This window comes from Vanacampus margaritifer, chromosome 6 (assembly GCF_051991255.1).
Source record: "Vanacampus margaritifer isolate UIUO_Vmar chromosome 6, RoL_Vmar_1.0, whole genome shotgun sequence".
Classification (NCBI taxonomy): Eukaryota; Metazoa; Chordata; class Actinopteri; order Syngnathiformes; family Syngnathidae; genus Vanacampus; species Vanacampus margaritifer.
The window spans coordinates 24,214,641-24,240,834 of NC_135437.1; the positions used below are offsets into that span (position 1 = coordinate 24,214,641).

Consider the following 26,194-nt stretch of genomic DNA (forward strand, 5'->3'; position numbering starts at 1 on the left):
CCAAGCAGAAAGCAACAGACAGCACTCGAGTCTTGTAATAGCATCAGCAGGCTCGGAGCACGACTTTGCTCTTTGTTTGTGACAACACAGACACTTAGAGACACATAGTTTTATCCAATTATTGCCCTTTTTTTCTCTTCTTTTTTTTTTTAAACTTTGTGTTGGGTTTTGGGCTGCAGATACATATTATTTTAATAACCATGAATATTTAGAATATATATATTTTATATATTTTTTTATTTTATTTCAATGCCTTCATTCAAAAACAGAACAGAACATTATTTCAAATTAACAGTGCAGAGAATGCGTAAACATAAATTAATTATGATTCAATTCCTGTTTTGGTCCGTACAAATGTCAGAAAATGGGCAGAAATGTTGATAATTGTTTCCCAAAGTGAAAGAACATTTTTGCAAATGTTTTATGTTGAAAAATCACAAAGGTTATCCAATCCAATCCAAGTCCAAAGACCTGAAGCCCTCTAAAAAATAATAGTTAGCCACCACTGCAACATTGAGGTATATAGAATTTCCATGATTTGCAACCTAAGTGAATGTCTGTTCTATGTAAGTAATAGGCGATAACCAATGACTTAATAGTAATTTGTTAGTTTTGTTATTACAAAAAAAAACAAGTTCCCTTTTAGCCTCCTGGTGGGGAAGACGGCCGTCAGCCGCATCAATAGCTAATGCTGAATGCTATCTTGGTTGACTGGTCAACAGCGTTAAACCTTTTTTGCTTGGTCCCGACATCTGTTGGAAGCTGGCTGTTCCGTTTACTTTGCACCAGTCACGCATTGTAACATTGGAAATATATCGCTAGAAAGTTTAGCTTGCGTTGTCTGACCAGCAGCTAGCGACCGCAGTGGATAGTAGGACTACATTTCCCATGATTTTTAGATACGAAAGCAGGAAGTAGTTCTAGTTCAGGTCAACGACTGCTATGCAAGTCTGGTGTCGGTACCAGATGTGATCGAGCTGCCAGATGGTATCGGGGTCGCCTAACAAACACGACACGCTACAGGATTGGCTGGAAATTTTTAATTTAAATAACAAGATGTATGGACTCAAAATTGTAAAAACGTAAACAAACCTAAGAATATAAATACAATATATTTTGAATAAATAATAAAATAGATTGAATAAATGAAAAATACACAAATTAATTTTAAATTAATTAATTTTATTTCAGTCCATATATTTTATTTAAATTACATCTTTAATATTTTCTTTTCAATGAATAAAAAAAACTTTATTGAACAATTTTAAATGGATAATCTCTAGCCAATCCTGTAGCGTGACATCATCGGTAGGCAACCCCGATACAATCTGGCAGCCCGATCACATCTGGTACCGACACCGTCCTGCTAACGATTAGATGCGGATGCGGATGACAACGCAAATGTGAATTTGGAAGTAAATAGGAAGGAATTTAACAGTTAAATTCCATTTTAATTGATTTATCGTATGAATCACTATGAAAACTGTGTGATTGACATACACATGGCAAAAAACGGGACAACGGGCGAGGGTCTGTGTAATAGCAGGACTAAACGTTGTTGATGATGTTTGGTTACCCTAAATTTACAGTGAGTGAAAAGGCAGCTATCCATCCTGTACCAACTCAAGCATATTGACTTTTTAAAAGACTTTACTTGCATGCTCCAGTCAAACATAGCACATTGTCCTGAAAGAGGTCCCGGTGAGGTGACACATTTCAATATGTGGCGGAAATGTTGCCCCATATCAGCTCCACGTCTGGTGAAATTCACTATCACTACTGTGTATTTCTAAGAGCCATCCTTGTGGGATTGGATCACCCAAGATGCATGTTGAACTGAGCTGCGCCTTCGAGCCAGTCCTCACTTCAAAGCCGAAGGCCCATCGAGGCCAGCCAGCCGCTCAGCTCGACATGCTTTTGAACTGACCCCCCCCCCCCCGTTCAACCCCAGAGACAACGAGGCGGCGAGATGGGGAGTGACACAGATTGAAAAGTACACAGAAATAAAAAGACGGCAGTAATGGAGTTGGGTGGAGAGATGAACCCCCTCTACTGGGGCCCATGGGCCTCCGGGGCACTGGCAGAGGTCAGTGGGGGGCCACTGGGGTCGTCGACCCTATCATCTCCGTTCGCTGGTCTCTTTCTTACATCTGGATTCACATCTCCTGTGTTTTTCTGATGGAATACAGCAGCTGGTTGCTCACACACAGAACATGCGTCCACCCTTTCACTGTGAAAGAAGCTCACCCACAAAAAAGGCCAAAAGTGAACTTGAAACCACCACAAACCTTGCAGGCCAACTCACGTCATGATAGTCATAAAGAATGTTAGTGATGACTTTAAATGGCAACATGTGCACCTTGACGTCCCTTTCATCATGGTAATCGTCTTGGAAAATGTCTTTCCTTTCAGCCAGTTTGGAACTGGAAATGTTGGGTCAGATGTCAGACCACATGAGCAGGTCCAAACTTGCACATTTGTATTGAGCTTGTTTCTTTTATCTTGTGTAACTGACACAGTTAAAGATATTTACACAAGCACTTTCCATACATAGTGACTGACTTTGGCTGCTGTCTGTTTCTGTGAGGAGTCCAGAAAAGATGCAGCAAAAGTATGAATCAGTGCTGAGTCGGCAAGCTGTATTTATTGCCCGTGCTGTGGGTCCATGCCATGTTTACGACACACCGTCAGGTGGATTAAGGACACATATGCCTGGCTAAATTGTTATGCGAGCATGCGTCTGTGTGCGGTATAATCTGCTAAAAGCTGTCGAAACAGTACACTACGGCAGGGTGGGCTTTCTGACATGGCAAAAAGACAGGAGAGTGGGTTGAAAAGAGAACGATGAGGCAAGATTAAGACATTAAAGGAATTTATTATGCATGCATATAGATGAGTTCCTGCAGTAAAGAGGCAGAGTACAAGATGAGACATCTCATGACATAAGTAGTCTAAAATAGTCTATTTTGTAGTCTTAATGGGACCAAAGAAAAAGCTTCACGCCCTCTGCTGAAATATCACACACTCTTGTCGCCTGTGGAGGCCTGTGCAGCATCCCCGCTTTGTATTTGATTGCATAGGGGAGGTGGAGGGGTGCCCCGAGAGACCACATCAGGGACATATAAAGTATACAAGCTCTGGTGTGAGACATATGGCGCTTGTGGGGGCTCTTTGCTTGTAAATTCCGTTTCCCAGCATCAGCATTTCAACATGTGGTAGCTTTTCTGGAAGATGTCCTACATTCAGGCATGCAAGCACCTGTGCGACAGATCAGTCCAACAATTCACTAACGAAAACCTGTCGTGTCTATGATGTGCTTCGTTATCGGTCTGATGTGTTTTGGAAATACAGGAAGTGAAGGTTCTATCTTGTGAGTGGCTGTTCCCCAAGGTTCCTGTTCAGGTTGGACCGGTTTCTTGCTTGTCATGGTTCATCGCGAGGTTCCAGAGGGGCGGGACTTCCTCAAATCCGTTTGGGCGCATGTTTTGGGACGCTGTTTTAATGCACATAGTTGTTGCATAGTTTAGATGTTAGGGTTTTGACATATAGTTGAGGAGTGCTTGAGAAGCTTAATGTCTCATGACACATTTGATGAGGCTCAGGAAATGCATGTCTGAGGGAGGAGCGGTGTGATGGGCTTGGCTCACCTACTGAGAGGGCATGCAAATGGTGTGGCGAGTGTGTGTGTGGGTTTGGGCGGTGAAGGTGAGCTGGCAGGACAGGCAAAAGTCCAGATGCCTCTGTTGGATACTCATGGATCAACAGACTTTGACCTCTGATTTATGAACACATCCAAGACAATGACTCGACTGTTCCATTGGACAGTGATGCCACTTGTTTGAACCTATATCATAAAAATAAAAAAACATTGTTGCTGTCAAGTGGATTTCTTTCATCTTCAACAAGAAACTGCATATTGTTTTTATTTATTTTAATTTTTTTGCGTTAGTAAACATTGTACTGTTTAAGTGATACCGATGAGTACAAGCAGTATAGAAAATGGAAAAGTGTTTATAGTTTAGTTAGTAACTGCTCTTATTGTTAATAGTAAAAAAAATGTTGAGCAAACCTTACTTGTATTTTATTACCATTGTGCCAATTTAGGATATCTATTTTCCCCCCTGCTAGCATCATTATTTGTTGTTGTTTATGTCTTTTTCCTCTTTAGTTTATCACCATTTGGTTTTTGTACTTTTGTTATGTTAGCTGTTAGCAGGGTTGCTAAATCCAGTTCCAGAATGTAAAAACCCTGCCACCGATTGGCTTTAGCCAGTGGTGCTTCTACGCAACTGTCAGGTAAATGTTGAGTAGAAGCACCTGTGGCAAAATCCAAACTATTTTAGGGTTTTTATTTTTTGGATCAGGATTCCCCAACCATGGTCGTAAGCCTGTAGTTCCATTCAGACACTCCACAGTTAAATGATATGCAGCACTGCTAAGTTCAGGCCCCGTCCACATGAAAGCCAGTTTCAATGTATCCTCACAAGTTTCTTACCATTTAGGCCGTTCGTCCACACAATGGCGCTGTTTCGGAGCTTGAAACCAATCATCCGTCTGGACACCATATGCAGGATACTCCTCCAGTGATGACGTAATGGTCGCAGCTCGATGATGACCCGTTGTCGCAGATTGATGACGTATGCGCCAATTCTCGCGTGGCTGGGAGCGAACCGTCAGTCTGTCAACAACAATGGCGGATAGCCGTGTCGTAGTCGTTTTGCGCAGCCTCCTTAGCTTGCTTATGGTTTTGCAGCAAAATATTTTGCTACTTTATTTCCACGTTCAACAAGCGGTGTTGTACTTGAATCACCCGCCATTGTCACTTCTCCTGTGTTCGTCTTTTTCCTGTCATTTTGATACATGCAAAGTTTGTTAATAGAGTGATAATAATAAAAAAAAAGTGTTTGTCTTCTTCGCTAATTTGTCTTCGCTAATTCTTCTTCGCTAATTCTTCTTCGCTAATTCTTCTTCGCTAATTCTTCTTCGCTAATTCTTCTTCTACGCTTTGCTGCCTGTGGCTGCGCTACAGCGCCGCTCCAGACTTGGCATATACATTACAGCCGTTAAACGTCCTCAGCGTCTTCTTTTGGACACACGCAAGTCTTGAAATGCTTCTGTGTGTACGAGATTTGTTTGAGAAACGAAGCCGGCTTTGCTTCCGTCTGGAAGGGGCCTCAGAGGTGTCAAAAAAATCCAGGTTCAGAGAGTAACCCAAAATGTGATGAAATGTTGTTTGACTGCTATAACAATCTGCCTGTAGTCACAAGTAAAAACAGTCCAGATGTTCGAAATTGTCCAATGTTGTCTGTGTTTTTCCAAATATGTCTTTTACTTCTGTGCTAACTACTGTTTTGTATTAACAAGAGAAAAAAACAACTCCCACTGTTTAACTATCAGACTTTACCAAAGGCAATTTCAATCTCCATTAAAACATGCACATTTAATTTAAGAAATCAATCACTAGAGTGAGAGTTCATAAAGTCATAAACTCGATATGTAGTTATGAATGCTTGAATGAATAAGAGCGTGCACAAAATCGAAAGCTTACATGCTTAGGTTCCCTCACTGCATGTAAGCTTCTTGTCCCCGTCATCACATTCTGCTGTGGACGTTCATCCTGTACATCCATAAGAAATAGATAAGTCAGGGCAAAATGGCTCCTGTTGTTTGTGTATGCCGGCATGTGTGTCCTTGTCAGACTATCAGTATCATTGTATGCCACGTTGTTTGCATGTCATTGTCTTTTGTCCTTAACTTCCTGAAACATTGCCCTTTTCACACCGCAGTTTGCACTAGCCTACCCGTGGCCTGTGTTGACTTTCACAATCAAACTTCAAACATCTGCTTATATCACACAACGCGACATGTTGAACCGCTTCAATGCACTTTTTCCACGGTACGCTTTTGCCTATGATGTACTGTCTTTCTCGCACGCTCGTCTCCTGCGTTGATGTCTTTGCTGTGCATTGTGCCCAGCTGTCATTGTTGATCCTGAGAGGAAGCGCGATATAGGGAGTTATTTCTCATGGTTTGTAAATGATAAGTGTTCTAGTGTGGCTGCTTATCAGGTGTCCCTGGAAGGCCCCAAAAACCCGTGTAATTAAGACTGCACACCATTTAATACTTGCAATGAAGCTCGGTGTTGGTGGGGTGAGCCTTAAATGAGCAGGTGGATTTACAGTATGGCTATAACTTGCTAATTACTAGGGATATTTGATACCACTTTTTTCAGACTGATACCAGTACGAGTATACAATTCTTAAGTACTCACCGATATCGAGAACCAATACCACTAGTACTAGTACAAAATTCCCCCCAAAAAACAATGACAGATCATTTTAAAGAAAGAAAGAAAGAAAAAGAAAGAAAGATGTCTCTATCTAGCACTTTCCTTAAAATTGCATTGAGATTAATGGCAATTTTCTCTTCTTCTAATTCTAATTCCTGGTAATAGCAAGAGAGATAGAAAATCATTACTGTCCCCGGAGGGCAATTTGGTGTGCAACAGTGCCCCACAATCAATCACAGAAAAACAAAACAAAACAATAAAACAATCAAGTTTGATAAATACTTTAAAAAACATAATCACATAGTTATCATCTTGATATGGAATGCAATCTCATAGCTGATTTAAAAGTTAAATAGCCGACGATGCGAATGATCTCCGGTATCTATTGGACCTCTAAGTAAAGGCCAACCTCCTTCCCGATGGCAATAGCCGAAACTGTAAAAAGAGGTAGATATTGTTTTAATAACCCCTTGTTGGGTGCAAAAACACTCAACCAATTTCTATGAAACTTTGTGAAGGCTTGGCACGATGCATTCTGGTGTAAATGCGGATGCAAGCACCACTTTATGAATATCATTTTGTTTTTGCAATTTTAGTTACATTGGAACTATTCCATCCACCCCAGGATACAAATAGTAGAGTTCAATTTCTACCATTCCTCACGTCTTATATCATTGTCCATGAGTCAGAAAGTAGCTTACGAAATGGATAGACAAAAATACTGTTCCCCTCCGAACCCAGGACACAAAAATAGTACAGTCCCTTTTGTCCGCTCGTAACGTTTTATGTCATCCTTCATGAACCATGAAGCAGCCCACTGAGATATGAGCAAAACAAAGAAACGTAAACATCCCAATGTTTTTATGCATGTTGTTGAAATGATACATTTCTTTTACTTTCTTTCCTTTATTCTTTATTTCTTTCTCTGTCTGAGTGGAGAGAAGCCGAGCATTGTTCTTTGTACACTTCTGACACTTGTGATTTGATTAATAAGAAATCCAGCTGAAGCAGAGCAAACAGCTCTGCCACCATTGCTCGCATGCTTGGTGAGGCTGACCTTGCATTAAAAGCAAGTCAAATGTTTTCCCTCACAATAGGTGTTTTGAGGGCTTTTTCTTCTTTTCCCTTCATGGATGGCACCCCCCAAAAAAGCAGCCTTTTTTTTTGCCACAGTTGTCAGGATGGGGAAGTGGGGCTTAGGCATGGCTCGGGAACATCCTAAAACACTGTATCATACATGAGGTGAGAGTCTTCTCTACAGCTGTTGTAAAACCTTGCCCACATGACATATTTTTGCCTCGAGTTGACCAAGAGTCACATTTATTGCAAGCAGTCATGCTGATTTACGAGCCGTGTACGTTTGTCCAACAACTTGGATAATTGCTTTGCCGGATGTCCTTTACCAAGATCTGATCTCTTTTATGTGGATTTTAAGAGAGATGAGGGAACTTGCTAGGCCTGATGGAGTCGCAGCCTACATGTCAGAATCTTACTGCAAGCCTGTGTGATGCATTGCTCTATAAATAAGCAAGAGATGAGAGGGCTAAAAGAGCAAACAGGATGGTTAATAGTATCCACGGGCGAGTGTGAGAGCCTGCACAGTGTCAGGCTTCAGCACCTCATCAGAAGACTCAACTGCTCTATATGGACAATATGCTGCTCCACTGTGTACTTTAGTTTATTTCCGGATAGCTTTTTGAACCCACAAAGTTGTTACCGTGGCTGCCACTACCATTACTACCATCACTGAAAAAGACAATTTAGACCTCTGATAGGCAAACTTTGGATAATTCCCAGAAAAGAAAATGGTAAAAGGTATGAAGCTACAACCTACATCAGTGGTGTCCAAACTTGGACACCACTGATGTAGGTTGTACATCAGGCCTGGAGCATATCGTCGCTGTCCTCCTTTGAAAAATACTTATGTCCATTTAAAAAAAATATTTTGGGGATTTCTGCGTTCAGTTTCATTAACTCTTTGACTGCCAGACGTTTTCAGAAAAGGGATGCCGTGGGTGCCAGCCGATTTAAGCATTTTTGACTGATCTTTCAAGGTCCACAGAAAATTATGTGTTTGGACTATGGAAACACACATACTACCAAATGAAAGATTGGATTCTCATCTTTCATCAGAAAAAAAAGTTTGTTTCTACCTTATTACGTTTTTCAGTAATCAACAATAGAAAATGGTTAGTTTCACCTCAGTTTTGAAAAAAAAAAAAAACGTCTTTTACCGTCTTTGGCACTCATCCATAGGATTTTACTAAACGTTATTTAACGTTTTTGGCAGTCAAAGAGTTAAAAAAATGTAAACGTGAAAAATTACAAAAATGGACTTAAGTGTTTTTCACAGGACAGTGACGATATGCAAAAAATAATTTTGACACAGCATGCAACCTTATTGGGTGCGGGTGTTGAAAAGTTGGGGGTGACGAAGCTCAAATCCCACATGGGTACGACACTCCTGAAAACTAGTACGACGACTAACAAATTCAACTTATGGAGCTTTACTAGATATGCAAATAAACTATAGTAGTAACATTTCTCTAAATAATGTTTCATGAATAATGATATTGCAGGAGGACATTGACGTGTGTTTGAAAATTAGCTTCAGTCAAGTGTCTTTTTTTTCCCCCAGAGTATTTTTGTTACCTGGAGAAATAAAATGTGTACCATGTAGCAGTTCATTGATTTCATAAATGCACACACTGTAGTTTTTTTTTTTGTTGGTACATACAGGCTACATTAAAAAAAAAATAATAATAATAATCAAAGATAAATGCAGTTACTTTGGTTTCAAAGGGGTTTTGTGGCTTCCTAGTTTTTCCTGTGGTAGATAGCCCAAAAGACTCTTTGAATGTTTAAGGTTGCCAACCCCTGATCTAGAACGTAATAATTAAATTGATTGACTAATAAGTTCTCCTTACCCCACACAGACACTGGCCTTCACAAATAATTCCAAATATATGCAGCCACCAGGACTGCTGTATGTGGATAATCTCCTGGGTGATGGCTGTTGTCTCCCTTTGCACATATCCAATATGGTGCAAGCTCAGCATGGCTGATATTTACAATGAAGATTGGCCTGTTTTATGGATTTTAACTCTTTGACTGCCAGACGTTTTCAGAAAAGGGATGCCGTGGGTGCCAGCCGATTTAAGCATTTTGACTGATCTTTCAAGGTCCACAGAAAATTATGTGTTTGGACTATGGAAACACATATAGTACCAAATGAAAGATTGGACTCTCATCTTTCATCAGAAAAAAAAGTTTGTTTCTACCTTATTCCGTTTTTCAGTAATCAACAATAGAAAATGGTTAGTTTCACCTCTGTTTTGAAACAAACGTCTTTTAACGTCTTTGGCACTGCTCCATAGGATTTTACTAAACGTTATTTAACGTTTTTGGCAGTCAAAGAGTTAACTATAAACCGATGAAGAACGGGTTTGCACACTCCCCACAAATGCTTGGGCTGGTGAAAGAAGGTCTCTTTGTAGGAGAGTTTGGCATTTTTTTTGGCGTTCCTCGTTAGAGTATAAATGACACATTTAATAAAAGTGTGCAAACAGAAGCAGGTCATAGGATAAAATGTCAGGGCCACTTCACATTCTGATCTCCTTCCCTCGTATTCAGGCCGTCCCTCACATGGTATGTAGCCCTGATCCTCCTAAAAAGAAGATTAACAAGCCCCTGACAGAGACGTAATCTTTCTGAAAACATTGACTATTACCATTTCAACAGGCTGCCTCAGAACAGTGGAAAATGAGTCTCAGGAATCCTTAATTGCAGTCTGTGTATTTGGGTATGCTTAAAGGAAAATGGTGACTCCTGAAGGCATTTTAACTCTGTCAATGTGTAGCAAAGGGCCTTTACAGTCTTAAAAGTTCAATAACTCAAATAACACATTTTACGCAAAGGTTACTTCTGACAGCGTTATGGTTTCAATTCCAAATGTGTCTGAACTTTTCATGAGGTTCCGTAACTGTGCTTAGCCATTGACGTACAATTAGTCACATTGTTGCTTGTGTGCGTGTTGTCATGAGATAACATTCCAACCATTTGACCTCTTACTATTGGTTCATTCAATTATTTGTGCACCACAGGCCTCAACACTGTCATTTTGTTTGTACTTTTACGCTCACGGAAAAAAAAGGAGCTGGACACAGATTCATAACAAGGCAGGTCTGTTTTAGTGTGCATTTCTAAACATCCACTTCTAATTCCAGAGCTTAACCAGTTTTAGGGAACATGTGTGGCCTTCAGTTCATTGCACCATGCAGCCAATATCAAGTGAACCCTTTGACCACAGCGTTGCATCTGAGTGACTGAGATCAGGGCCCCTTTATAGTCCAAACATTTCCCTCATTACGCCAGTTGATATGCTGGAATTTTCAAGAATGAGACCTGGCTATCTCTGTGTCCATCCGTCCATCCATCTTAGTGCTTGTGATTATCCTGTCTGGCTTTCGGTCATACTCTGTTGACGCCACTCAGTGACGCAAGCCATCATTCAAATTATATTTAGAGAAAAGTACAGGCACAGGAATTGGTAATCCAAGAAGTGACATCTGGCCTTCCGAGCTTATGTGATTAGCAGAGAGCCTTGCCCCTAATAGCCTCATGGACGTTCTTCATTACCTCTCTGGACAATCCATACCTGTAGACCGTTCAGTGTTTGGTGGAACAAAAAGTACATCCTGATGATCATGCGGATACATTAATATAACAAGCTTTAATATATAATGTAGGACACACGGAGGTGCTACATGAGCTGTAACACTTGTCGGGCTTACTGTAAACCCCTCTAATGTGCACAACGGCACCAATCCTACAGCATTAGGACTAAGACCAGATGACTGTAGTGATAGCAGAAATGTCCGAGCAAAGCCAGAGGGGAGACAAAAATGAAACAGGAAGAAATTGTTTAAATAAAAATGAAGGAATTTACATTATAATAGAGGGATGGTATTTCTTTTTTACAAAACTAATCATGACCACTCAGGAAAAACTGACAAGGCATTTACCCGCGCCCTCTGCTTCCTGTTCACATAATAGATCCCATAAATATGCATGCTTTCCCCTAACGTCATAAGAATGTATGTAACTTTCAGATGATGAGAAAAAAAGAGGCAAAACAACCTTTAGTCCTCTGGATGGAAATTCAATTTTTATATGTGATCCATTTACATTGGATGCAAATATACTCAGACATAACTGGATGCCATGGACATGCACTAATAGGGAAATGTTAGAGGGAGGGGTCTGCAATCCCAAACAGTATGAGGTTTGCTTAAGAACACCTTGAAGTTCAGGGGACACAATCTGGCAACCAGAGCCTCGTCCCATATTTTTTTATCTGTAGTGTCTTAAACCAAAGACCACAGACTTAGCTACTGCTCTTTAGTAGTTGACAATTTGGTGGACCTGCCTGGACATAGCTCATGTTTTTGTATAAGCTTTACAGCAAGTGGGAAAAATGCCAATGTAACAAATGCACATGCAAACCTTGTTTATTTGAATGCCTGCAATGACTTGTTAAAAAAAAATAGTAATTATTAGAGCTAGCGCTATGGCGTTCATCTTGTCTACTTTCTAACTGAGTTTGGAGTTTATTTTTTCCAGACTTTAATAATTTTTTTCCCAGTAAAGAGAAAATTCTCTGACCTTGCTGACAGTTTTGGCTGTCACTTCAGTCTCCATCAGAGCTGTCACACTTCCTTGTGTGACGTGTCTTAAAACAGCTGATTGGGTGAGGAAAACCTTATAAAAAAAAAAAAAGCTCCATGACACAATCAGAACTGTGCTCTAACCCCCAGCGCCATTGAGGGATGGTGTCCCAGGTGTGTGGGAGCATGTAAGGCCCCTCATCCCCGTTGATGGTCCTGTCTCCACATCTTCCTTTTATTTTTATTAGTCCTTATTATTAGAGTTTTTCAATGCCACTTTTGCACAGTAAAATTCACAAACTGCGCAATATAAAAATTCACCTCATTTGATATCGTGCATTTTTATATTGTGTATTTTGCATTGTGCGTATATTCATTCTTATACATCTTTTTATCCTCTTTTAAATGTGATACTGCTCAGGTGCTGCTGCTTCGTAACTGCTCCTCGGGGATAAAGTTATATTGAATTAAATAGATTTTTTTTTTGCAGACTGATACCAGTACGACTCTTGAATCGTCACTGATACCAAGTACCTATACCACCTATAGCACTTTTTAAAGAATAAGATTTCCCCCCAAAAGGAAAGATCTACATATCCCAATGTAGCATTTTCCTCAACATTGCATGAAATCAAAAACTATTTTCTATTATTTTAATTTCTAATTTCTAGTTCCTGATCATGAAGCAGCTACAGTATCAGCCACCACCGCGATTACCAGTACCCTGAAATAAGCCCGGTATCGGTACTCACCAATTCCTACTAATAATAACAACTCACTCTGGGGGGAGGGAGAGGCCTATTGAATAAAAAAAAAAAACTGAAATACAAAACATTGAAACAGAAATGACTCATTAACATTTTTTTAGCACATTTCAAGACTTTTTATACTTTGCTAACTTACATTTGCATGTAAGTCATGTTTTTACATTTCTGAATGTTCATAATATACAGTAGTTTTTTTCTCATTAATGTAATTAATTAATCATTGTAGGAGCAAACAAAACTGCCTGTGGGTGGGCTCAATTTAAATGAATCATTGGAGGAGCAAACAAAACTGCCTGTGGTTGGGCTCAATTTAAAGGTCCCATTTTATGAAAATACACTTTAGTGAGGTTTTCTATACATATTATGCATCCCCGGCCTGTCTCAAACCAGGTATGAAAAAAGTCAGTCCGCGACTTCTTTAGCTTTTTCTTACTTTCTAAAAATGTGTGCTTCAAACGGAAGGATTAAACTTCCGTGACTTAGTGACGTCAAAAAGACACGGAAGTGCACCCGACCCAGCCCCCTCGGGTTAGTGGCACCCCCTCTGGTAAAGGTTTGTCACGCCCACTGAAATTCGAGAAACCGGTTGCTCCTTTCTTTTTCTTCCCCTCCCCTCCGTGGCGAGGGGAAACAATGATCAGGAAAAAGTGGTTGCTTCCTTTGTCCCAAGTCTTTGAGAAGACAGTGGATTAATTTTATTTTTGACGTGTACCAACATAATTTCTCAAAGGACTGTTTTGTTAGTGAAAGCCTGTTCAGAGCTGGATTTGCAACACCTTTAAACATAATGGATCGGTCCCAACAGTGTGACACGACTGCACACGGGAAAGATGAAGGCTTAACATTTTTAATTTTATCCTTTCTAATAAGAGATGTGCACCTTCTATCATATTACTGGTGTATTTTTAGTGCCTAAAGTGGGAGCTACATGTCGTGTGGAGGTTGTTTGGTTACAAGAGGTCAGATATGATAAAGCAAATATGAAGCGGTTGCGTATTGTTTTGTCAAGATACAATCCGCGGTTGTTAATTTGCCGTGACTGGCAACTCGCCACCTAGTTGACATGACTTTGTGATGCTAACCGGCTGCTAAGTGGTCTCGACGAGACGGCTTGCACGTTGCGACCGCGCAGTGGCCTAAATGTGCACATTTGTGTTATTCATAACCGCTTGTAAATGTCTACAAGAATTCACGGCAAATCGGAGACATTCACTGCAAAATAACGTTCGCGGGAGATTTGCCGGTTACGGCAAAATAACCTTTGCCTAAACAATCACAAACTAACGCTACATTACAGTTTCTATAGTATTGTTATGCTACTTTTTCTTATGGTAAAATGTGATGCCGCTTTTCCACATATAAAATAGTTAACAATTTTTCTTTTCTTCTGCTCCCATAGGCAGTCGTTTCCATTTACATTAGCACATGGCTACCATGACCGAAATCACTGCCCCTTTGAGAGAGAAGGGTGTGGCCTAGGCGTGGCCTGGTGCAGCTATTTACATAAAAGTGACACACCCCTAAAACAGACTGCTTTGAACAGAGCGTTTTTTGGGCTGGTTTAGGGACAGCAAAAATATTTGATCTAAAGTCATTTGACAAATGCATGTCACAGACATGTCTTTTACACATTTGAGAACTATTTTAGTATGTTGAAAAGTTGAATAATATGAGAACTTTAAGTGTAAGTCACCAAGTATGGTTCCTTGCCTATAAAAAGTTACTGTCGGGCATCAGTTCATCAGCACTGAAACCTAATTATGTGTGTACATGTATGTGGGTATAACCAGGTGGAAGCTCTTACTTTGTTTAGAGCTCAGTCCATCTATACAGTATAGCTGACTGGAAAGAGCGTAGCAGAACTCCAAGCTGCATATAATCTTCACAGTGCTGTGATAATCATTTCAATGCCACAAACAAGCCTGTTTGCTAAGGAGGGAGATAAAGAAGTGACTATTTTTGGGCAGTTGTTTGCTTGGAGAGGCTTTTGCTTACTCTAAGGCATCTTGTTCCCAAGAGTTAAGTGCACACTTGCGCAGTTTTGCTTTTTTGTTGGTGTCTTCAGGATCTGTGGTTGAGATAGAGTTCAGTTCCCTTCTGCTGCTCTTATAGCTTTCTGAGCAAAAATGTTTTTCCCCCCAAAGTGAGTTATTGTGTCCCAATAAATGCAGCAGCAGGCTTGCGCAGTGAAGAAGGAAATTGCAATCATTCCTTGGGACTTTTTTGTTGCCTTGTTTGTATGTACTGTACATTTTTGTGTCTCTGTGTTGTGTCATTTTAAAGGTTATTTTTGTTTGAAGTTCTCTTTTTTCCACCTTTCTGTAGAGGACAAACAACAATTTGTTAAAATGACTTTTGGCAATTAACGCACATCTTAACTTGCTTGTCTACTTCCCCATAAAAGTATATTTGCACTTTTTGTTTTCTAGAAGTACTGGAAATTGATGATATTTTCCTAATGCATAATATGAACTCATCCCCAAAAATTATAAACACGTTCTATTTTAAATATTGCCATGGTCCCAAAAATGTATTTATGTTTTTTTTTTAACCGTTTATTTTTTTATTTTTATGCTAGAGCATACAGAAAGCTTTGATGCTGATGACCTGAAGAGGTTGCGTGGTAAATGGTAAAAAAAATTATATTTACTACAAATAAGGCCAGCAGGTGGCAGCAGAGTATAAAAGATCAATTGTTGTAACAAGCTCTTTTCCCCAGTGTTTTCAACAGATTCGTGAATAATGATGAAACTAATGCTAATTGCTGCAAAACCTGAATAGCTACAAATATACTTTTTTTCCTAATGAAAGAAGAGACTTTAATCTTTCTTTTGGTAGGTTCCATGTTTTTATAGCAACCGAACACAATATACTGTGGGCCTTGCAAAATCAGTCAAAATCCACTAAAACAGCCGGGAGCAAAGTGTTTTGCTTCAGTGAAAATGTCTGGGAGTGAATGAGTTAATGATGTTAGCAGTTTGATGCTTCTACAGTACATACAGTATACGCTTGGTGTTTTAATGACCTGCTCTGACCCAAGCTGTCTTTATTTAAAGCTTCAAGCTACCACTCATGTTTCATTGGCTCTGAAATACCTAACATCTCATTTTCCTTCTTTGCCCCTCCCCTCTTTTGCCCTCTTGTCACAGGTATGGCCTCGCAAGTGCAAGTGTTCTCCCCTCACACTCTTCAGTCAAGTGCCTTCTTTAGCGTGAACAAACTGAAGGTGGAGCAGAGTTGCAACTGGGATATGACAGGGTACGGCACGCACAGCAAAGTCTACAGCCACAACAGCAGCAAGAACGTGTCGTCCGTGAGCGGCCCCCTCGGAATTAACAGCGCCCTGCAGGTAGCTAGCTCCACCTTGCCGTACGAGCAGGCACTCATTTTCCCAGCAAGTGCAGGCCACATTGTGGTCGCATCAGCCAGTAGCACTTCGGGGGGCGTAGGCTCTTTACTGGGCAGCGGAGGTGGAGGCAGTAACGGCAGCGGAGGGGGCGGCGGCGGTGGCAGCGGTGTTGGGGTTCACAATCTGACTCGCCGCAGCACCGTCAGTCTCCTGGACACCTACCAGCGATGTGGGCTTAAACGCAAGAGCGAGGAGCTTGACAACAACAGCAGTGTGCAGATAATCGAGGAGCACGGTCCACTGATGATCCAGAACGGAGCAGCCACGGTGGCTACGGTGGCCACCGCTGCTTCCACGGCCACATCCAAGAACAGCGGCTCCAACAATGAGGGCGACTACCAGCTGGTGCAGCATGAGGTGCTCTGCTCCATGACCAACACGTACGAAGTGCTGGAATTCTTGGGACGAGGAACATTTGGACAGGTGGTTAAGTGCTGGAAGAGGGGCACCAACGAGATCGTGGCCATCAAGATCCTAAAAAACCACCCGTCGTACGCAAGGCAGGGTCAGATTGAGGTCAGCATCCTGGCCCGTCTGAGCACGGAGAGCGCGGACGATTTCAACTTTGTGAGGGCCTACGAGTGCTTCCAGCATAAGAACCACACGTGCCTGGTGTTTGAGATGCTGGAGCAGAACCTGTACGACTTCCTGAAGCAGAACAAGTTCAGCCCACTGCCGCTTAAATACATCAGACCCGTGCTGCAGCAGGTGGCCACGGCGCTGATGAAGCTGAAGAGTCTCGGTCTGATCCATGCCGATCTGAAGCCGGAAAACATCATGCTTGTAGATCCATCTCGGCAGCCCTACAGAGTCAAAGTCATTGACTTTGGCTCAGCCAGCCATGTCTCCAAAGCTGTCTGCTCCACTTATCTACAGTCCAGATACTACAGGTAGGAGTTAAGAATATTAACATTTTATTCATGTTCCTCACTTTGTTGCTGATCCTTTTATTGGAGCACTGGTTTTATTTCTAAGCCTTGTTTAAATTATTCTAGCGTTGATGGCAACGTTTTCAAAGCAAAGCAGATTTTTTTCGGCCATTCATTTGTTGCAGCTGAAGTCCTCAAGATCCCTCAGTGTGCTTTTGTTTTTGGAATTGCTAATCTCCTCCATTGTGGGGATGTGGATGTAGACGCACAATGATTACACGTGATGTGTGTGTATGTGTACATGCCCATGCTTCGGGTTCAAATTGAGCAATGTCTGTCAAAAAGAAAATTGTGATGAATAATTTTTGATATTGGAGATATGTTAAGGAAAATACATCTGTTTGACAGTTAGGTTAAGATTCTACACTGAGATCCACTCTCATTAAAGAAGGTGCCAATCATGGAGCCTGCCCAGGGGTCTATATTCACAGCACTGCTTCCCACTGCCTGGTTTCCCTCTGGACCTTCAGCCCCATCACCACGGAGGGTTCCCATTTCCCCTGAGATAAAGATGAAGGGGTCAGCCCAAGTTCTCCTGTAATATGTGCCTGTAATCCACACCGGCAGGCCCTGCATTAGAACCAGATGACTCCCTGGAAGATCTTTCTTTCTTGTACCTCTCATACATCCCTTTTATCCAAAGCAAAAAAAAAAAAAAAAAAAAAAGTGTTTTGGTTCGAGTTGAGGCAGCGTCCAGAAATCAAACAGTTTTAATGTTCACACAAAGAGATACTTGAGCTGTGCTCGGGGACCCGGCCTGGTGTTGGAGCTCAAGAAAAGGAAATAACAGGTGTGTCAGCGCGACAGTATTGCTCATGTATTTTATGATTATGCCTACTCAAAACACATAACCACAGGCACATGTCAGGTGGTTGTTTCTCTAACTGTCAAGATAGTGCTCATTATATTGAGTAACGGTCGGGGTGTTTATTTACCTTTCTTTTGTACATGCTACATATGTGTGTAACTAAAGTGTCTTTCAGTTGTTTAACCGTTTTTCCCATGCAAACTTTTTAGTTTAAGTCACTAGAATTCTGAGAAGACATAGTCTCTCCAATCCAGTGTTTGCAAACCTTTATTGAGTGAAGGTAGGGTGACCAAACGTCCTCTTTTGCCCGAACATGTCCACCTTTTTGCACCCTGCCCAGGCAGGTTTATAAGGTTTATAAAGTCATGGAAAATGTCCGTTTTTTTTATATTTTTCATAGGACCAATTGGTAAGTTTTGAATTTGATTGACGCTTTATTTAACAAATGGCAAGCTATGTGCACCGTGTTGTTACCAGCGTATCTGACCTGCCTATCTGACAAATGTTTTGTTACAGTCTGTGAGTGCCAGTTTGCTACTGAAATGGGATGGAATAAGAATTTAATATAAAATATTAATGTAAGCAATATGCATTCAGTTCTGCCTTTTACCACTGTTGTTGAAGTCATGTTCAAGTCCAAATGAGGTGCTGAGCTGTCCAGAGTTTTTAACTCATTGGTATGATCTGTGCTCCCAAACCGGAAACATGGTCATGGTGCGGGTTCGATCCCACACCCCCATATTATAAGAGATTGGCAGCTTGAAAAGTCGATCTTAATGCAAAAAAGGCTGGGCATTTGTCAAGTAAGACAAATAATTTTCAGACCAGTTAAGTGAACTTGGATAATTTTTCACAGCATACCCGATGAACTCTCACGGACACTAATATGCCACAACACACTGGTTGGAAATCATTGTTCTACTCAATGCACCTCCATTAGCAGTCTGCATTTATCGTCCTCCGTTGAGGATTCATTATTGTTGTCGCTATGCCTTTCCTGGAAATGGCTTTTTTCATACTTGTCTTCCATAGGGAAAAAAAAAAACAGTACTAACAGAAAAAAATACTACAGGTATGACAATAAATCACATGCAGTTCAATTCCATGTCGGACTGCAGCTACCATAGTTAAGCTACACAACACATGTCCACATCTTGAAGTAAACTTTTCTACGAGTTATCTGTTGTTGCTCAGCGCGACTGAGGCAATGAGGACGTAAAATGTTTTGTTTTGTGGGGGAGTGATGAGAGGAGCGGTGTGGCAAGCTCATCCTTTCATTTCCTCTTTGCAAAGCAGCAGAAGGGAAGTAAACCCCAAAATTTGACACCAGATAAAGGACTCTGCGACCCTGATGTGATGTGAATACACGCTTAATTTGTGTGTTCTTTAGTCACTTTTGAAAGTCCCTCTACTTTATGTAACACCGCCATGTCCAAAACAGGAGTGTCTGATTGATTCTGATGACGAGTCTTTAGTTCAGAAGTGAGCTCATGGGAGATGGTCAGTTGATCACGCAAAGTTTAGGCAACAAACACACTTTGGCTGCGGGGGTACATTTCACAGGGTGTTCAAAGGTTCAGATGAGAGCGTTAAACTGTCTTTGATGGCTTCAGATGAAAAGATAACAGGATGGTTGGCGTTGCATTGTGTGGTTTGTTCCCTTACAGGTTACTGACTACACACGGCTGTCATTTGGCAGCTGAGCTGAGACCGGTTTTGTGTTACTTTATTTCCCGCACATTAGCCAAAATATTTCCTCTTTCATCTTTTTGAGCCCAGTGGAATTAAATATGTCTTTGTGGGCTGATGTTTTATTTTTGTTTTTTCCTCTCAGCCAAATGCTGTTTTGGATTGATGAGGTGAACTTGCATGAGTGTGAGATAATGGTAGTGTGGAATTGTGGGCACAAAATATTTGCATTTTCCTCCACTTTCAATTGTCTCATAGTTGAGACAGAAGTAATATTACATTCAAGCCCATTATAGATATTACAACCACAGAGCTAGTTTGACTTATTTTCTTTACATTCATTTGCTGAGGGTTTTATACCCATCAGTCACAAATGTGTGTACTTTGTATGTCATACATAGTGTGCTTTGTTTATGTTCATGTACACACTAAAGAAGCCTTTTGCAAATGAGTTATGGATTTTCCACAACGTTGACTTATGCAAAAAAAAAAAAAAAAGCAGAATTCAAGCTTGCTATTTACGAAAACAGCTCTCAGGGTTCTTCCAGTTTCAGTTTTGTTTGCTTCGGTGCCTCACGAATACATGGTTGTGGGGCTGACAAAACTGCAATATTACATGCCGTTTTGCATTTGCTTCAGCCAATTCATTAGGGAACTACGCAATCTAATGAAATCAGCAGTTTTGATTGACAGAAATATATTGAGTTAACAATATGTTTATTATTATTATTGATATAGTTTCCAGCAGTGTATCACACTGAGAGGCTGACAGCTGAGGAAAATGTAAATTGTTTTGGCTAGTGAAAATATAGGGGGTTTAATGTCTTGGCTACTTCATTCCTAGATACCCAATCCTGCTGCTTTTATGCACCTCCTGTCCTCTGTCTGCTTATAGCTGATGATGCAACTAGGTAAGCCTTCTCATCAAGCTCACACCTCTCCATGTAAACGGATTATTCTCTTGTCTCAGTTGTCTTTGTCCGATATACCTCACCAGGAAAGCGTCCTTGAGATGTGTGGAACACATCGAGACATGCAGTGAGCAAAGTGAAGGGAATGACGGAAGGTAGACAAATTGAGTCAGTGGCAGTGATGTGCTTTGTTACTCTGCTTTTATCTCAGATTTTACCATTGCAGAAATCGGTCGCCATGATTTCCGCCAGGGACCCGACACCTTCTTGCTAGTAATTAATTTTACAAATGAATGTGGTGCTTTGAAGGCAATTATTCCAGATAATCCCCACAAGCTGATGTCAGCAGTTTAGCTGAGTGTAGGAGAGTAACAGGAAATTGTCAGGGCATCAGACAGGTAAAATTACATTCATCCCCAAACAAACATTTACTATGGAGCAAGTGTTTGCCTTTGATTATTCTTCAATTGCTATTGATCAATTGGTGATGACAGTGGCTACATTCCTTATAATGGAACAACTTTTCACCTCAAACTTATGTCACACCGCATGTGTACCCATATGTGCAATATAACTGGAGTAAGGTAAAAGCAAATGTTTACAGATATAGTTAGATAATTATGCATTTCCTTATTAGATCACTTAGAGAAATGCTTCATCAGATTTAAAGAACACGGTTACGTCAACCGGTCCCACATAACCATTTCATTTAAATTGTTTTAATGTAAGGTGACTAAAATATAGCTAATGTTCTTCATTTTACATTTTATAGTTGTTTTAAATTTAAACAATGCTTTTATGTTGAATTTACTCAACATTATTATGTTGTATTTACTAAAAGTAATTGTGTTGAATTTACCTGACATTGTTGAATAAAAATGATCAATCCTCATTATGTTGAATTTTCTTAACACAATTATGTAGAATTTATTTAACACTATTTTTCTTGACTTACTAAAATGGTAGCGCTATTCCAACTATTAAAGCCAAACATATGTGATTGCAGTAGGACGGCATGGATCAATGGTAGCGTGGTCGTCTCCCAAACTAGCGGTTGTGGGTACGATACCTGACTCTTCAGTCACCATGATGACGTATCCTTGAGCCAGATACTACTAACTCATTCACTGCCATTGACGGCTGTAGACGTCAAAAATTCACTTGAACTATTTCTATTAGTTTCACCTTTTTTTTTTCACTTTTGTTAACAAGAGTATGAAAACCTAGAATTTTTTATTGTACATTTAGAACACATACATTTTTCGATTAATCCTGAGTTAACTATTGGAAGTTATGAGATTAATTCCAAATTAAAAAAAAAAAATCATCTGACACCCCTAATTTCGAATAATCTTTTCTTCTTTTTTTATTAGGGGCATCAGGCGATTTTTTAAAAATTGTAATTAATTACATGACTTCACTAGTTAACTCACGATTAATCACAAATTTTATATATGTTATAAATGTACAGTAAAAAAATGTTCTAGGTTTTGATACTCATACTGTTAACAAAAGTGGAAACAAATGTGAAACATACAACAACAAAACAACAAAAATAGTTCAAATGAATTTTTGACGTCTATAGCCGTCAATGGCAGTGAATGAGCTAAGCACCTAGTTGCTCCTGATGCTGCTCTGACAGTAAGTGAATAAGAGCTAATGGTGAATCAAAACTTAATATGCCTTGAGTTTGCTTTCATAGTTGGAAAAGTGCTACCATTTTAGTAAATAGAGAAAAATAGTGTTAAATAAATTCTACATAATGGTGTTAAGTCAATTCAACATAATGAAGATTGATCATTTTTATTTAAGAATATCAGGTAAATTCAACACAATTACTTTTAGTAAATTCAACATAATGATGTTGAGTAAATTCAACATAACAGCACAGTGTAAATTCAACACGACTATGTAATGCAGTATTATATTCAGTTGAATGCTTGAAAACCTGGTATCATTTGGACTTCAACCAGTTTGTTTGTTTTCAAATAGATAAATATGCCTCTAAAGTATAACAAAAATCTTCAGGTAGTCTTCAAACAATGATTAATTTACTGTTTTTTTTTTTTATTATTTGATTTATGTTGTGAGCCAAATTTTCCGTGGGTCTCCTCTAACCTCATGATCCACAAGTGAGTGACGGCGAACTAATGTTATATGCGTTATACTGTATCTGGTTGCGACACGTATTTAAAAATATATATTTTTAACACATTTTCTTGAAAACTACTTGGGTGGTGGCCAATTTACTTGGGTGGCCCGCCCAAGTATTAACATGGTGTGGGGAAACACTGCACTTTATGTACTGTGTGTAATTATTTCGGAAAATAGGCAGTCAACATAGAACGCTTTTTGTGCTTGATACAGAATGTTCCGCTGTAGTGATTTAGTGATACTGTATGGCAAAACAAAAATGTCAAAGATAACTGTATTTTCTCCTGGACTTCACACCTGTGTATGAACAACGTTATTTAAAAGAAAATACCTCACCAGAGGTATTAGGATGACAGAAAAGGAGTTTTTACATGTGAGCAAAAAGCAAATGTTTGTGTAGGCACAATCTCGAGCTGCCCTTTAACAAAATATACCACCACGTTCTGTATACACGATTAAATTCTGTATTTCTCATATATTTGCAATAATCTGTGCAGACAAAGACAAGTGAGGCTGTAGGATTTTTGACAATCCCGAGGCTTATATTGTAGCCTTAATAACTGCTGAAATATGTATGTCTCCATCAGAGGCTGAGGCCACCTGTCTATCTGCCACTAGCAACGCACGCAGACCGAGCAAGCTTTCCACCACATTGTCTCTGCCGCACGTGAAGAAGCGTCAAGAGGCATCTTAATGCAGGTGGCTGCATGTTAGTCATTGCTCTGCGAAGCGTCTGTTGACGTGTAAATTATGCCAAAGCTAGTTAAGCGTTACTACAGATGAAGTAAGAAAGGTGCAGGGAGGCAGTGATGCTGTTCAAAATGCAGGCGCTGTTTATGAGAGGAATCTGAGCAAAGTGAAGTGGGAGAAGACAGCGGAGTGATGGAAGCGCAGATGTGTGGGAAGTCGTTTTGCCATCCTTTCCCGTACATGGAAATATGCTCCCTTTCCCGTCAAGTAAATGACACATTATTACTTATGCAGATGAGCTTTCATTTGGTTTAGCATGACTACATGGTTGCTTTGGCATGCACTCGCACTCTCTTGTTGACTTGAGCGCCTTTGATCTGCTGGAATTTTATTAATTAAATAATTTTATGCACAGTAACTAAAGATTTCGCACTCATGACCACTGAGGGCCGAGGGCCAACCTGTTGTTGCTTATGGGGTACATGCCACGGAGGAGGCGGGACTTACACTAGCACTGTGGGCCGCGTCCCAGTGCTTGCGCTTCCGCCCTTGTGCCCCTCAGTTGCGCGTTCCAGTCGACGGGTGCGAGTGTGTAGTGTGTCTGTTGGTCTGTCTCAGCCGAGACGCCCTGCGCGGGCGCAGGGGTGGAGGTGTGAGTGTTGGAACGCGGCCCGCAGTTGCAGGAAACGGCACTGTTGTGTGAAACACGGAAGTCGGAAGTCCGTGGCATTTACCCCAAGGCTAGAGTTGGACCAAAACTCATAAGTCACAATTTGTTAGATTTCTTTTTTTTTCCCCCAAAAATCAATACTTTTGGTTAGTCCACATTTGTGGGTGTCATTTTTACGAATCATCAACCAATTTAAAGTGTTGAAAATGCTTGCTCTCTTTAAAGTTGCAATGTTAATGGTTGAACAAACATGCTGTCTCCTGAAAAATTAAAATTTTGGAGGTACACGGTTTTGGCCCAACGCCAGAGTTATGCTGGCTATTACTTCATATATATATATATATATATATATATATATATATATATATATATATATATATATATATATATATATATATATATATATATATATATATTAGGGGTGTTGGAAAAAATCGATTCGGCAATATATCGCAATATTACAGCGCGCAATTCTCGAATCGATTCGATATGCAGCCGAATCGATTTTTTTATGGGAATATTTAACAAAACGTCTTACTTAGGGTTAGGATTAACACATTAAGCATGGAAGAACGTTATATTAATGGAACATTAAGCCTTAATATTTTATTTCAGTGCTGTTCAAACATGAAGCAGACTGCAACCTGTTTGTTAAATGCAATGGCTCAGTTATAAGCCTGAATTTTCAGATAAATGAATACATTTTCATACAAATCTTACAGTGTACATGTACAAGTTTACTGATTAGTATTTTCTAAATTTGAGTTTTAAAATTTTTGCAATAATCACTTTATAGATTCGCATCGGGATGAATCGGAATCGAATCGGGACATATGAATAGTGATACAAATCGAATCGCCAGGTACTAGGCAATTCACACCCCTAATATATACAGTATAATGAAAATGTCTCAACCCAAACATTTTCTTTACTTTACATTTTCTTTAATAATTTGTTATCTTAACACGACATTCCGGTTAATATTGCATTTGTGGAATATAAATTAAGGAGCAAAATCCAATTTCATTTTGCTCAAGGCTCAGGTGATGACAAATCACAGCTCAGCTTACGGATATCACATGACCAAACTCAGAAAACAAATGATTGCCGTGATTGGTTACCTTAGCCCTGAGTAACTGTGATGTTATTTTGTTTCATATGTGCCGGCTGCGGCTCAGCAGGATGAGCCGGTCGCCCAGTAACCGTAAGGTTGGCTGTTTGATCCCTGCTCTCCCCGAGTTATGTGTCGTTGTGTCTTGGGCAAGACACTTTACACACATTGCCTCCAGTGTCACGCACACTGGTGTCTGAAAGGTGCAAATGTTTGGTGGTGGTCGGCGGGGCCGTAGGCACACACTGGCAGTTACGCTTCTATCCTGCCCCAGGGCAGCTGTGGCTACTTAAGCAATTTACCACCACTAGAGTGTGAAGAATGTGTGAGTGCATGAATAATGTATCCACTGTGAAGTGTCTTTTAGTGTCCAAAAAGCAAGTGTTAAAATGGCCGCCACCTCAAATGGAGAAAAAAAAAGGATGGATTTTGCTGCCTAATTTGTAATCCACAAGCGTAATATTAAACAGAATGCCGATTTTTAGACTAGTAGAGGCGCATAGAACATATTATTGTATTTTGGGTTGACTTCCACTTTAAGCTGTCTTCTAAAATAAATTGTACAGACAACATAAATGATTTGTGGGTCATTACAAAACTTCACAACTAAAGTCAAACATATCTTAGGTAGACACAACAATGCACAGTAACAGTTTAGTCTACTTTTTGTGTGCGTTTCTTTCTTCTTTTTCCTGGTCACGCGACGTCACATGGTCATGCTCATTATTGTTATGCCAAATTCAAAATTCAATCATTTGTGCCGCACCTGCTAGTCATGACCACCACACTCTCCCCAATAGGGTCTGCAAATGAATCTCTACTTTCTATTTAACTCTTTGACTGCCAAAAACGTTAAATAACGTTTAGTAAAATCCTATGGAGGAGTGCCAAAGACGTTAAAAGACGTTTTTTTTAAAACAGAGGTGAAACTAACCATTTTCTATTGTTGATTACTGAAAAACGGAATAAGGTAGAAACAAACTTTTTTTTCTGATGAAAGATGAGAGTCCAATCTTTCACTTGGTAGTATGTGCGTTTCCATAGTCCAAACACATATTTTTCTGTGGACCTTAAAAGATCAGTCAAAAATGCTTAAATCGG

The 26,194-nt window shown here is 40.1% G+C and overlaps 1 protein-coding gene across 4 annotated transcripts in view; it reads left to right on the forward strand.

Annotated features, from left to right (window-relative positions):
• hipk2 (homeodomain interacting protein kinase 2) overlaps nucleotides 1-26,194 on the forward strand; it is an 87,122-nt gene that overhangs the window by 8,201 nt on the left and 52,727 nt on the right. For all 4 annotated transcript variants that reach the window (XM_077567493.1, XM_077567492.1, XM_077567495.1 and 1 more), the window contains exon 2: nucleotides 15,872-17,021. In XM_077567493.1, coding sequence (XP_077423619.1) covers nucleotides 15,872-17,021 — 1,150 coding nt within the window. The remainder of the gene's footprint in view (nucleotides 1-15,871; nucleotides 17,022-26,194) is intronic.